Source organism: Schistocerca americana, chromosome 3, assembly GCF_021461395.2.
Source record: "Schistocerca americana isolate TAMUIC-IGC-003095 chromosome 3, iqSchAmer2.1, whole genome shotgun sequence".
Taxonomy (NCBI): domain Eukaryota; kingdom Metazoa; phylum Arthropoda; class Insecta; order Orthoptera; family Acrididae; genus Schistocerca; species Schistocerca americana.
Genome location: NC_060121.1, coordinates 572,328,533 through 572,343,614, shown reverse-complemented (window position 1 = coordinate 572,343,614; position 15,082 = coordinate 572,328,533). Strand labels below are relative to the sequence as shown.

General features: G+C 41.9%; 1 protein-coding gene across 1 annotated transcript in view; it reads left to right on the top strand.

Annotated features, from left to right (window-relative positions):
• Positions 1 to 15,082, top strand: part of LOC124605731 (juvenile hormone esterase-like) — a 117,240-nt gene that overhangs the window by 70,221 nt on the left and 31,937 nt on the right. Inside the window, exon 8 of the mRNA XM_047137610.1 lies at positions 1,918 to 2,099. Within this exon, the coding sequence (XP_046993566.1) occupies positions 1,918 to 2,099 (182 nt within the window). The remainder of the gene's footprint in view (positions 1 to 1,917; positions 2,100 to 15,082) is intronic.

Genomic DNA, 15,082 nt, shown 5'->3' with positions numbered 1-15,082 from the left:
GCTATAGTCGTCTTACAATTACGTTTGGTCAGAAGTACCTCAACTTCATAGCATTCTGGTAAGAGTTTTCGAAATGGTAGTACTGCATCGATCATAGCTCTTTAACTATTGACGACAAAAATTAATACACCATTTATTCCGGTGGAAATACGTCCTCACTAACCTCAGTTGATTTGAGTTGTTTGGGGGAAGAGACGAAACAGCGACGTCATCGGTGTCATCGGAGTAGGGAAGGAAGGAACTCGGCAGTTCCCTTTCAAAGGAACCATAACGGCATCTGCCTGGAGTGATTTAGGGAAATCACGGGAAACCTAAATCAGGATGGCCGAACGCGGAATTGAACCGTCGACCTCCCGAATGCGAGTCCAGTATGCTAACCACTGCGCCACCTCGCTCAGTGCGTAACCCCAGTATCTGTACACCACTGAACTAATGGACTGTAATGTGGTACGGATACCAGACTACTACAACCAATAGAAATTATTTCATGTTCCGAAATGTCTCATGATGACACACTGGGGTGACAAAAATTCATGGTATAGCGATACGAACATATACGGATGGCGTTAATATTGTCTGTACAAGGTATAAAACGACAGAGTGTTGGCGACTGTGTCATTTGTTCTCGGGTGATGCATTTGAAAAGTTTTCCGACGCGATTATGGCTGCACGATGGGAATTACCAGTTTTTGAACGCGGTATCGTAGTTGGAGCTTGATTCATTGGTTAGTCCATTTCAGAAATGGACTATATTCCGAGATCCACAGTGTCAAGAGGATGCCGAGAATACATATTTTCAGGCAATACCTCTCTTCATGGCCGACGGCATGTACGTAGAGTTGTAAGTGCTAACAGACAAGCAACACTGCTCGATATAACCACAGAAATCAAGGTGGCACGTACGACGACGTATCCGTTAGGACAGTGTGGCGAAATTTTGCGTTAATGGGCTATTGCAGTTGATGACCGACGGAAATACCTTAGCTAAAAGCACGACATCGCCTGCAGTGCCTCTATTTCGCTCGTGGCAATATAGGTTGGAGGCAAGACGACTTGAAAACCGTGGGCTGATCAGATGAGTCCGGATTTCAGTTGATAAAAGTTGATGGTAGGGTTCGAGTTTGACGCAGACTCCACGAAGCCACGGGTCCAAATTGTCAATAAAGCACTTTGAACGCTGGTGGTGGCTCTGTAATGGTGTGGGCTGTGTTTACACGGAATAGACTGTGTCTTCTGGATATTCCGTTACTTAGAGACCATTTGCAGGCATTCATGGGCGACATGTTCCCAAGCAACGATCGAATTTGTACGAATGACAAAGCGCCATGTCACTGGGCTACGAGTGTGTGGTGTTGGTTTTAAGAACATTCTGGACTATTCGAGTGAATGATTTGGCCACCCTGATCACACGACATGAACGTTTATGATACCTAATCGAGAGGTCAGCACGTGCACAAAATCCTGCATTGGCTACAGTTTCGCAGTTATGGATGGCTATAGAGGCAGCATATTTCAGTATTTCTGCAGGGACTTCCAACGACTGTTTGAGCCCATGACATATTCAGTTTCTGCAATACGCCGGGAATAAAGAGATGCAGCATGATTTTAGCTGTATCGCATGACTTTTTTCACCTCATTGTATTGCGTTTGTGCCTCCATTTAAAGATCTTAGTTTTTCTCCTGGTACCTAGTAAACGAACGCAATAACAAATATTAATATACTTCCACTTAACAGTTATCACATGACTGGAATTAATTTTTATGAAACACTGGAATGAAAGGCACACATCGAATTCTACACATGCGTTTAACTTGGGCCACTCTCTTCTTGGTACCAGCAAATTAAAACACTAAAGAAGCTATCCGTATGTCATTTTGGTTGAAGTAATATTTTTTTTCTATCTCATTTTCCATCAGGTTTCTCCATACTCAACCAAGCAGCGGTTATCGACCGCCTGGACAAAGCGTTTCAGAGTGTGGTCGGCCCTTGCCTGCATCTATCGACAACTACACAGCAGGCAGACGCAGCGTCCAAGCTAAGGGACTTCTATTTTGGCAACGGCACCATCTCTGTGGATGACCCGGTACCTTTAGTAAACGTGAGTAAAACGTTTCATAGTACACTGCCGATAAGCTGTACTTATCAACTATACTGATTTCCATAAACTAAAGGTACAAAAAGTTGTCTGTCAGATGTGACCTGGTGAAACTTACCGAAGTCTGGAATACTTGTTGTTCAGAAAACGGAAGGTTTACCCCACGAGAAAATAGGTGTCGATCTTAAATATTTTCCAAGGCTTTCCGATACGTTGTTTATGGAATTAGTGAAATACAAGGAGCATTCAATCTATGTAAGCCGCAAAGTAACAATACCTAAAAGAGCTGATCAGATTGTTTTGTAGCCCATATAGTCACTGTAGTATCAGGTGACTTCCTCATTTCGATGACAGGAGATATACGCTCAGTAACTTGAGTGAGGGCAAATGCACTTAGTTTAAAGGTAGGTTACGTGAATGGGATAATAAAGGCTCCTCCTATCGAACTGGAACTTCCCATACATTGTGATCTCTTAGATTTTCGTGGCGTCGTTGGTTAATGGTGAGGTTTAGGGTGTTTAATCAAGATGATGATTCCATTTTATTGCAGTAATAAGGTATCGACAACCCGGCTGAACATCCGAAAGCAGGCTATTAACTCTCATATACTAATCAGCTTTTACATGAATCACTATTTCCTTTCCACAAGAGGATCTTGGAACCATTAAAAAATATTACATCACCTCTAAAATTCCTATTGATACTTCATTTCACTTTCCAATCTCAGATCCACTAACCTGCGCTACAGTAATATGGATACCACTAACTACATCTTCGTAGGATATGCCAACCCTGAAAAATCGTTCGACAGTGTAAAATGCAGGAAGATGTTCGAAATTCTCAGAGAAAGCGTAAGCTATAGCGAAAGAAGGATACTTCATGTATAAGAACCAAGAAGGATCAACAAGAGTGGAAGACCCAGAACGAAGTATTCGAATTAAAAAGGATGTAAGACAGGAAGGCAGCATTTCTTCTTTGATGTTCAATCTGTACATCAAAGAATCGATAATAGACATAAAAGGAAGGTTCAGGAGTGGGACTACTGTTCATGGTGAAACAATATCAATTATAAAACTCATCAATGCCACTGCTATCGCCAGTGGAAGCGAGGAAAAGCTGAAGAACACAGTGAATGCCACTAGTAGTCTTCTGAGCACAGAATGTGGAATGAGAGTAAATCGAAGAAAGACAAAAATAATGATAAGCAGCGGAAGTAAGTTTATGGATAAAATCATAAAAATATGGGATTACGAAGTAAACGAAGTGAAGGAACCCTGCTGCAACAGAAGCAAAATTACATGTGACGGACGAAGCAAGAAGAGCGAAAAAAGCAGAATAGCACAAGCAAACGGGGTATTCATGACCAAAGGAAAATAGTCTCAAACATTGGCCTTAAACTGAGAAAGAAATTTATGAGATTGTACATTTGGAGCACAGTACTGTATCGAAGTGAATTGTGGGCTGTGTGGGAACCGGAGAAGATGAGAATCGAGGAATGTGGAATGTGGTACCATAGAAGGTTGATGAATCTTAGGTGGACTGATAAAATAACAAATGAAATGAATCACCGCAGAATCGACGGGGATACAAATATTTAGAAACTATTGTCACTAGGAAGGGAAAGGATGATAGAACATCAGGCAATAATTTATGTAGTATTAGAGCGAGATACAGAGAGTAGAATCTATGAGGGAAGTCAGAGACTGAAATATAATGATTAAGGTGACTGTACACAAGTGCTATTCGGAGGTGAAGAGGATGATGCAATATGTTTCCGCAAAACAGTGATTTAGTCCTATGTTGTTGTTGTGGTCTTCAGTCCTGAGACTGGTTTGATGCAGCTCTCCATGCTACTCTATCCTGTGCAAGGTTCTTCATCTCCCAGTACCTACTGCAACCTACATCCTTCTGAATCTGCTTAGTGTATTCATCTCTTGGCCTCCCTCTACGATTTTTACCCTCCACGCTGCCCTCCAATACTAAATTGGTGATCCCTTGATGCCTCAGAACATGTCCTACCAACCGATCCTTTCTTCTGCTCAAGTTGTGCCACAAACTTCTCTTCTCCCCAATCCTATTCAATACTTCCTCATTAGTTATGTGATCTACCCATCTAATCTTCAGCATTCTTCTGTAGCACCACATTTCGAAAGCTTCTATTCTCTTCTTCTCCAAACTATTTATCGTCCTTGTTTCACTTCCATACATGGATTAGTCCTAAAACAGTGAAATTCTCTCTCAAAGGCCGAAACCGGGTTGTTCTGACTACACACACATGAATATAACATCTTGAGGAGAGAAAGTGATTGAATGTTGGGCGTGTCCTCAGAATCAAAGATAAAGAGACTTACTGAGATGAAATATCTCACAAGGGACACTTTTGACCCAGAATGCTTGGAGCCACACGAAACCATAATTAGATCAACATTCGATCACAAAAACAACAATGACCTGTTCCATTTCTATGAAAAACACCACACTTGTGTGTTAGTGCCATGAGACGGTGGAATGTGCCCTAAAAACGAGTACTCGAGTTGTGTGAATGGTATAGCTGTTGTATAAATGTATCTGTTGGAGTGTTCACATGTGGTTTACTGTTAAAGTGTGTGTACGGTGTTATCATGAAGAGAATTAACCCTACAAATATGGTCCAAATATTAGAGACAAAGTGGCATCATGCTGAATATGGAAATGAAACTCTGGTCGACAATAATTAGTTTATGGATGTGTCATATAACATAATAATTCAGTAATATAATGAGGATGGGATGGAAATACATAACGTTAATGTGGATAGATAGACTGATATTGAAGGACAGGAAGAACCTGAAACTGAAGGTGACTCTTCAAACGGTACATGACATACGTCTCCAAAGCTACAGGAACAGTCAGCTAAGAATGAGTGCTAGCTATCTCCACCCAAACAGTCGAGGTCCAGTGCATTAAAAAATGTTGATGACAACGAACTCCAGATCATTTAAGAAGACTATTACAATGGTGGCTCAGTTCGCAGAGCAAATTAACGGGGCGCTAAAAGTGCATTGGAAGTAAATGAAACTAAATTAATTATAAATTATGCATCTAGAAAAGGCGAGCAGAAGCTCGTTTCAAAGTCAACAGACTGTCGCAATTACAAACCATAAAAGAGCTTGTAATATCGCAATTTGATAGAGCAAAGTCGTATGGACCTATAGTTCTCTGTTGGCGTCTGTAATTGTGAGCAGTAGAAGCGTCTGAGATAGTTTGGCAGTTTTCAAAACTTTGGTATCTTTTAGCGAGAGTTTTAAGGTTGAGTATGGTATTTCATCTAGGCACATTACTAAATTTCTCACACGTAAAGACGTAGGAGATGATATCAGTATATGGCTGAAAGCACAACAGTTTTTGGTGGAGTGAACATGTTTATGACAGGGCAGGGTGTGAAGAAAGGAGATGTTTGGAACTGTGACCTGTGTCAGTTTCAGCATGAAATGTCTTCCTCACAAACACTGTCGCACAGAGGAGAGAAAACTACAGCTTGTGTTTTTCAGTCTGTGTACAGCTCTGTCCACCGCCACACAACTGACGTGGCTTTATCAAATGACAGGCAGACTAGCAAACAAGTTGTACATCAGTTTTCAATTGACACAAGACGCTTTCGGCCCAAATATTTCTAAGCTTAAACAAACTGTCAATGAAACAGTTACGTGGGACAAGCAAAAGTGAAGAAATGACCAAAAAATCTATGAAGCGTTTTCTAACTGCAGTCCTTGGCGAGTATGTAACAGCTGATAAGAGCTTGTTGCTGTGTGATTCCTGGTCAAGTCATACAGTTCGTATCCATATGGATACAAGTTTTTGAAACAAAGTTGTTATGCTGAAGATATTCCCACCTAATACAACAAAATATTGCCAAAGCCTTGATGTTTACTTCTTTCAGTAATATAAACACTATATCTGAAGGATTGCTGATTATGTAAGACTATCATGTGTCAAACTTTAAGTGCAGAAACATGATCGTTATTTAATTATCAAACTTCACCTTGTAATTTACAATCAATTTTTTGCACCAAAGTGTAAAATGAAGTTGCAGTATTCTTGGTGAAAGGCTGATCGTGACGTTGACATACATGTATCATCATTTTTAAATGTAATTAAAGTTTTTTAGGAATTGGAATGCTTGAATGTGAAAGTGATTTTAACTGTGTAAACGTGGCCTTTTGTGAACTGCTTCACTGCTTTAAGCACTTCATTGAAATCGCACATCTGCCCTATCAGGACTAATAACACCAATATCAGGTGTGTAGGATATGTGTTTTTTCGCTATTGTGATTAAACAAAGCGTTTTTGGCACTGTTGATTAAAAATGTGATGACACATTGACGTCAGTGAATTACATGTAATTCTCCTCTTATAGTACTGATATCTTATTACTTTATTTCTCTGTATTACTATGTCACTTGTTGTAGAATGCAACGTTCTGAATGGAAATGACACAGATCTCTTTTTTTTATGATCGAGTGTTATTCTGAGCCTGGTTTCTTTTGGTTCTGAGCATTCTGTGTCAGTGGTGCCCCTTCCCAGATAATTGGCTCAACTCTTTCCTTGGGATATTAGAGCCCCCATTAATTACAGCCACTGCCGTTATTTATAACTATGTACTGCTATGGAATGTGAGAAACATATCTAAATCCAAACTTAAGGGACACTTAATTCACGATCCTCTTGAAAATTAACAGTTTCTAACAAAGGTGATAGGGGATTCTCGACACTGCACTGAATTGAACTGTACTTAACCCTGTACTGGTCGCGATCAAAGAAGAAACGTAAGTGGTCGCATGGATTATCTATGTATGCCGTTTTCTTACAAAAAAAGCGGCCACCGAATTTTGAAAAAATGTTTATTGATTGTTTTGTGTGTTCCCCAGAGCAATGTTTATTAAAAGCTGCCAATAAAAAGTAAACATATTACCTCATATTTGGAAAAGCAACAACATTTTAATAACAAGTTACAATTTTAACTAATATGACGTCATTGACTTTGATTTCGTTTGAAAAATATACATTCGTATAAATATAAATATTATCGTGGTTTTTGGAACATGACATATTTCCGAACTTGGAATGATCAAACCAAATGAATGTATTAGATGTATTTTACACATTTCATGTAGTTGTACTTCATGATCTTTCACAGCTATAGCAACGACCTACAGAACTTTTCTGTGTCATTCCTGAAGTTGATGGCTGACGTTTCACCAGAGGAATGGCAAAATAAGTATTTTATTTTGAAGCACAGACTTCTTGGCAACATTTTTCATTTCTAATCATCGGTGAGCCATCAGTTTCATTCAAGACAGAGACAAGCCAATAACAAAATGTCGGTGTCGAACTGCAGTGTAGGTTTGGTTCGTTATATAAATGAAAATGCATTGAGTGCGCTAAATTTCAGCGAATCATAAAATACATTAAGAGGCTATCTTCTCGAAATTCCAGATGTGTCATACAGCACGCACATCTTACCAACTAGATCCTCACCGTTCTTCGTACGATCGTAGAACGTTATTATTTCTCGTTTCTATTGAGAAGCTGTATCGGTATCAAATGTTGCGTCATTGTGCATTGCTGACATCAAAATCACCATTTCGTTAGGCTTCGACACGTAACAAATCAATGTGCAAGTGGGGTGGGAGCCAAATTTTGGAGAATTTATTGGATTTCCTTTTCCCACACAAAATTCCCTGGGCACTTCTCCTTCGTCCTGTCGTACCGTGTCAACTTTGGTCTTATTATTTTCAAACAGCTGCTTGGCAACATGGAGTGAAGAGAACCAGTTGTTCGCTCTTATATAGATGTTCCTTTCGCGCCCAGGAAGTACGACTCTTATTAGCTATCAAATAACTTCTTTCATTACTAAAACGATATGGACCTTCTTGTTGTTGGCCTGCTTGTATTTACAAGTTGACAGTACATGGGTAGTGACCATTAACAAGGGCAAATACCTACACCTCATATTTTGCAGGCTTGCTGGGAATGTACTGTCTAAATGGACAGTGTCCACTGAATGTCATAGGCTGTTCATCAGAAGTCATTTCAGCCCTCAGAACAATATATTGTTGAAAGTTTGCAAGGAACAAATAAAATATTTCACATACTGAGGCCACTTGGTGAATTTTTGCGTGAAGTTCGCGATCACTAAAATCATCAGAAAAAAAATGGTTCAAATGGCTCTGAGCACTATGGGACTCAACATCTTAGGTCATAAGTCCCCGAGAACTTAGAACTACCTAAACCTAACTAACCTAAGGACATCACACACACACCCATGCCCGAGGCAGGATTCGAACCTGCGACCGTAGCAGCCCCGCGGTTCCGGACTGCAGCGCCAGAACCGCACGGCCACCGCGGCCGGCTAAAATCATCAGATAACAAAGTTCTGATAAGAAATTTATATCTTTTCTCGGGCATAGTCAAGTAAATTGCTTGACTTCCAGTATGCTTTACAGGCTGGTGCTCGAGTTGCATGTTTATAGCACACCACTCATCAACAGAATCTCACACTTAGAATCCGAGGGGGTGGAGATCTTTTCTGAACAGCACGTTGCAAGGCGTCCCAGATATGCTCAATAGTGTTCATGTCTCGGGAGTTTGGTGGCCAGCGGAAGTTTAAAACTCAAAAGAATGTTCCTAGAGCAACTCTGTAGCAATTCTGGACGTATAGGGTGCCGTATTGTCCTGCTGGATTGGACCAAATCCATCGGAATGCACAATGGACATGAATGGATGCGGGTGATCATACGGATGCTTGTGTACGTGTCACCTGTTAGAGTCGTATCTATACGTATCAGGGTCCCATATCATTCCAACTACACACGCCCCAAACCTTTATATAGCCTCCGCCTGCTTCAACAGTCCATTGCTGACATGCAGGGTTCATGGATTCATGAGGTTGTCTCCATATTCCTACACGTCCATGTGCTCGATACAATTTGAAACGAGACTCGTCCACTCAGGCAGCACATTTCCCGATATCGTCCAATGTCGGTGTTGATGGGGTGAGCCGAGGCCTAAAGCTTTGTGTCGTGCAGTCATCAAAGGTACACGTATGGGCCTTCGCCTCCGATAGCCCTTATCAATGACGTTTCGTTGAACGATTCGCACGCTGACACTTGTTGATGTCCCAAGATTGAAGTCTGCAGCAATTTGTGGGAAAGTTTAACTTCTGTCACATTGAACGATTCTCTTCAGTCGTCATTAGTCCCGTTCTTGCAAGATCTCTTTCCGGCTGCAGCGGTGTCGGTGATTTGTTTTCTTTAATATTCACTACACACAAACGGTCGTACATGAAAAGCCCCACTTCATCGCTACCTCTGAGATGCCGTGTCCCATCGCTCGTGCGCTGACTATAACACCACGTTCAAACTCATTTGATAACCTCCCATTTTGGCAGCAGTAACCGCTCTAAATACTGCGCCAGAAACTAGTCCCCTTATATAGGCATTGCTGATCGCAGCGCCGTATTCCGCGCGTTCACATATCTCGGTATTTGAATACGCATGCCTAAACAGTTTCTTTGGCGTTTCGCTGTATAATGTTTGGATTCCAGTTCATTTATTCGAAGGAGGAGTCTTTCAACAGATTGTGACATTTACACCCGTCTAAAAATCCACCCACGTGCAGGTCTGGGATGGTTCATCACATGAAAATTTAGGATTTTCCTCACATGGGTCCTGTCCTTTTTGCTCAAAGACTGCTGGTACTGGTCTTACAGAACATCATCTTCATCGTTAGAACTAGAATCGGAAATATCTTCCTCATCCTCAGTCACCTTCGGCGACACTAGAGTTCGAGATTCTTGTTTCTGATCGATAATTTTGCAAAAATTAAAAGAAATTACACGATTACTTCAAAAGTTTAGTCATTGTAAAACAATAATCAGTTGATATAACGAGCATATTCAAACATATTCCTTGTTATGCCTATTCAAGGTCTAGCAAGTAACCTGATTTAAGGAACATAACACAATTCAAAGGTCTTACACACACCCCATGATATTTAATAACTGGAGATTTTCAAAGCAAAACTTGTCATAAGCATGTGACCTCACGAGAGAGATTCCCTCCCTGAATCCCACTTCCTGGGAAACAAAAGAAACAGGTAAGCGAAGCTGTTCTTCCATTTTCATTACCTTCATTGCACAAAGATTATTTTCTGATTTCCTTAATGAAATGTAATAATTTATGTAATGTTATAAATACCTTGAATTACAGTGTGAAAATGAAAGTCCAGATCTTACATCTGGTCATACAAAGAAGTGGGAAACTTCAGTCTAATAATAACAATTGTTGATTCTCTATTAACATACTTCATATATCTAGTTGATGTCTTCTTGTGTAAACTGATCCATTTTATGCAATTTTTAGAAATTTTTGGATGGTCACACTTTGAGTTATTAGGGGGGAGTATTGTGAATTCCGTTTGTCTGCGCTGGAGATGGATCGCATTGGTGCCTTCGTGACTTTTTCACTGTTTGATGGTAGAGGATAAAGATGATAGGGTGTTGAGAATCTGTTGTACTTGTACCTAGTTTGAGGCATACAACATTGCACGCATTTCCGGTGAATGGTCAAAACAAGGTCCTGTTGTAGTAATTGAGATTGTTCTGTTTATAGTCAGGTTGCATAAGGTAATTGATATGTCTTTCTCCAACTTAAATTGCAGAGATCAGATGGGTGAAGATAAATGCATACTCATCTAGGCTTAGAAAGGGAGATTGCTTTTTTTATTATTAAGTGAGTTTTGGGCAGGATTGAATATGGTTTTGTATATGCGAGTGTTTAAGATTTGTGAGTGGAAATTGCCAGCGGAGGGTGAATGATGTCGGGTTTGCTGGCTGGAGGAGACACTATTTACATGTCCTGTTGGAGATGCAAGGGGGAGATAAAGATCTGCACTATTCAGGAATCCATTTGTGCACTGTATGACGTTAGACAATAGCTGGAGAGCAGGTATAGGGAGAGCCCACTTCAGCATTCTGGTCCTGGGGCTGTGTGGACGGCTGTTTAGATGGACAGCTATGTGGCTTTGACATGCCGCCGGCAGCGCTCGGACACTCGCTTTGTAAGGCGCTATGGGATTAGTTTGAGCATTTAATACTTGTTTCGGTGGTTATTGGATTAAGAACAGTAATATTGAAGGTCATGTCCTCAGCGGGACCACTGTGTAATTGAGTAAGTGTGTTTATGTATTTAAAGATATTTTTCGTGAATGGTGATGTTAAGTTGATGGCGCAATTTAGCTACCACTGTAAAAAAAAAAAGAGGTCTGCTGCTGAGAGAAAGAAAGAAAGAAAGAAAGGGGTGACCTTGCCCCCAGGCCTGATGGATAAGTTATTAGATAAGAGCAAGTGATAGTTGAATGATGTTATGTGTTCGGATAAAGGAGTCTCTAAACGGCGGGGCGAGATTTTTTTATGTGGGAATTTATACAATCTATAGATAGTGATATTCGACCGCTAGTGACAATAGTTAAGAGCGGAAAAATAGGTACAAATCGAGCTGTAGAATGTTGCAACAATGGTAATAATATTTAATTCAAGGTGGAGGTGGTAAATATGGACGAGCCATTGAATATTGGTGTGTCATATGTGCTTGATGCTCTGTATAAAAGCTTGACCCTTTAATTGCGTTTGGTATTTCTGGGTGTGTGTAAAATTAATTTTGCTGTTGAAAGTGCGAGAAAGATGAGTTGATTGGTGTTTAGATAGAGGCTACGTTTGTAATTCGAAAACAGGGGATGAGAATGGTAAATTGATTGATGGGCATGGTTTGTGGGGTGATATATGAGTGTCAACGTAGGATTGAGGACGTTTGCGTATGTTGATGATGGGACGGGTGTGAGGTTAGGTGCGGTGGGAGGTGTAAATTAGGTCTTATGTTTTAAAAAAATTTTGTAAAGTAAGAATAATATTGAGAAGGTTTCAGATTGCTGGTCACACGACGAGGCGAGAGCAGGGATGTGTAGTCATGTTTAGTTAAAGGGACCTGTAATGTCGTGTGAGGAGCAATGCGCAGTATGCTACAGTGTCATAGGAGGTAAAGACATTTGCTGCTATGATGTGTCTAGCGTATGGAGGCTGCACTTTGGAATTATGCTACGTTGATATAAAGTTGACTTTCACCCGTGTTCGGTGGTCGCGGCTCGGGATTGTGACGGATCGCGGTCCTGGACAGACGTATGTGTGTGCTTTGACCACTGACGAGCGCGTTGACCGCGCCAACTCACGCTTGCGGAAGCCGAGCAGGGGCTGTACGAGGCCTGAAATCAGATGGATAGGTGACTTCACGATCCTGTGGGCAGGGTGCGGAGTAGGGGGTACCTGCGCACGTCTGCTGAGTTATTTTGCGAGCGGATCTGCAGGCTCTGCTATGCACTATTAGGATAGTTTACGAGTACTGAGCGTATCTACACATCTGTGTGGTGAATTATTTAGTAGCAGTTTGCTATAGTGGGTACTCTAAATTATGATTGGGTGCATGTCTGTGGGCTATGCAACATGGCCCAGGGTGATTGTGTGATAGATATACTGTATGGTTAAATAAGTTGTTTGAAAAAATAAATAGAGAGTTGTCAATCATTACACCGCAGCGGCGTTATTCGTATGTGTCGACGAGCTATGCACTATTCTGACAATAGGCGTGAAGGCAGGTCCAGACCTGAGACGCCTGCAGTAAACATGAGAAAAACAATGCAGCACTCACGTGTGTCAAATGAGAGTGCACTTTCTGGTCGGCTGTCAGGAGCGCTCGGAAGCAGAACTTGAGTGAAGGCTCTGGAACGCCCTCCCCCAGCCGACCGCACGCACGCTTGTGGGCGGCCTGGGCCTGCCTTTGAGCGTAATCTAAGGCGAATAGGCGATATCAATTTCTCCAGTGTTAGGCACGAATGCGACTGTGTTGAGGTCATGTTTGGGGGAAGGCCGAGCAGAGACTTTTGGTCGGTTTGGCAGCTTTGGGTGTTTGGGCGCGTCTGTTGCACTATTTTGCGGGCATGTCTGTGCACTGTGTTGTGCTTTATTTGGAGAGTTTAAGAGTACAGAGCTCGTCTGCTGATATTGTGTACTGCATTATTTAAGAGCTGTTTGCAATTGTGTGGTGAAATTAGGAGCTGTTTACGTGTTTGTGGGCTGTGTCAGATGACCACAGTCGGAGCAGTGCGGATGTTTTGTGACAGATATACTCCACTACTAAATAGAAGGGCTTGAAATAAATAGAGTGCAGCCCTTCCTTACTTCCCTGAGCAGCACAGCGTTGTCTGAGATGTTTATGCGCAATAACGGCAATCTGGTCAGACTGTGAGTGAGTCGACAAATAACTGGACAAATTTATCTGTAGAGGAGTTACAGGTCTGGATTGGATTGAATATCTTGATGGGTGTGGTTGTGTTGCCAAGTGTAGTGCACTACTGGAGTTCAGAACATGCCTTAGGTCAGCCTTACATATCGAAACCTATGAGAAGTAAAAGTTTCAAAAAGATATGTCGCAAATAAATAAAGTACACTCGTTCCTCCTTCCATCAGCCTATGCACTGAAATTATTTCCGAAAATTAGCAGTTGTTTGGCTATTTGGATGTAAATGTTTTGCATTATTTACGAGCGGTTCGGATGTCTGTAGGCTGTGCTATGAGTTATTTTTAACTGTTTACAATTAGCAAGCGTGTGTCTAGAGCATTATAAATGAGTTATGTAGGAGTGTTTTGCAGATCTGTATGGTATGGAACATGTCGGTGTGATACATATACTCCATCCTAAACAAAGTGACTTCGTTCCTCCATCCATGGGCCTAGTGCGGGGTGAGTCCTTTTACCCAAAACGGGTATGAAGAGGTTGAGTGCTGGTGGCTTAGTTTAGCGGTGATGAGGTTGGTGGCGGATCCGCCAGTGGGCTTTGTTTAATGGCAGATTTCAAACTTGGCGCTGGTTCCTAGGAGGACGTGGCGGTCGGGTGGCTGAGGTTAGTACAAGTGTCCTTTATTTCCAACAATTTTATTAGGTTGGTAGAGAAAGCAGAAGTGACCTTTCTTTACTGCCAGAATTCAAACTCGGCGCTGGTTCCTAGTAAGAGGTGTTTGTCTCGTCCTCGAAAAGTTGTTGAAATTAGGTAGTTGAACACCTTTGCATACGTATATGAAGTTGTAAATTGAATTATTTAATATGTTTAAAAACGAAATGGAATTAAGTACTTACGTATTTAGAGAAGACTATGTCCGTCGCGTGTAGGGAGGGTGTGTGACGTAAGCGGGGCGGCGGCGCAGCGATTGTACAATTATTACGCGCGCAAGAGAGAGAGTCAATTAGCGAGCGTACTAGTGTGGACCAAACGCGATGTTATATAGTCAAGGTGGATAACAGTGTAGAGCAAACTTTGCCGCCAAAAGTGTAGCAATGTGTTCTCGCTCGCACAAGGACACGTGGTGCACGGTGAGCAGTCGGCATCGACAGGTTTGAACGTGCCCAGGAAAACAACTTTGGCTCCAAAAGTGTGGCAGGGAATGGCCGACTGTTGTGTGATTCAGCTCCAAGGCAAACAATTTTGGCGGGAAACGTGCGGATGCGACGAATACACGTGGTGAGTGGACAAGGGACCGCTGTGACGTTAAACTCGGCAAGTTCCACTGTGTCCAGCGAAAACATGTTTACGACGAGGGAGCGATCACTGCGCTCGCCCCCCAGCGTACCCGCAGTCCAGCGCGGGCGGCCGCCTCACGTGACAGGCGTTGGCAGTGTCTCCGCGCGCTGGCCAGGGGTGGTGAGGATTTGAACTAATTCAGTTGGGGCGTGGACGTCATGGCGACTGCACTGCGATATCAAAGACGTGTGTGATGAATGTGTTGGAGAAAAAGTGATGACCGTACTGCTTGAAATAAAGTCTTCAGTCCCTTCTCCCCTACAAAATCTCAGGACATGACTTACGTTACTATAAGTGCAGTTTATTTTTTGATGCGAATAT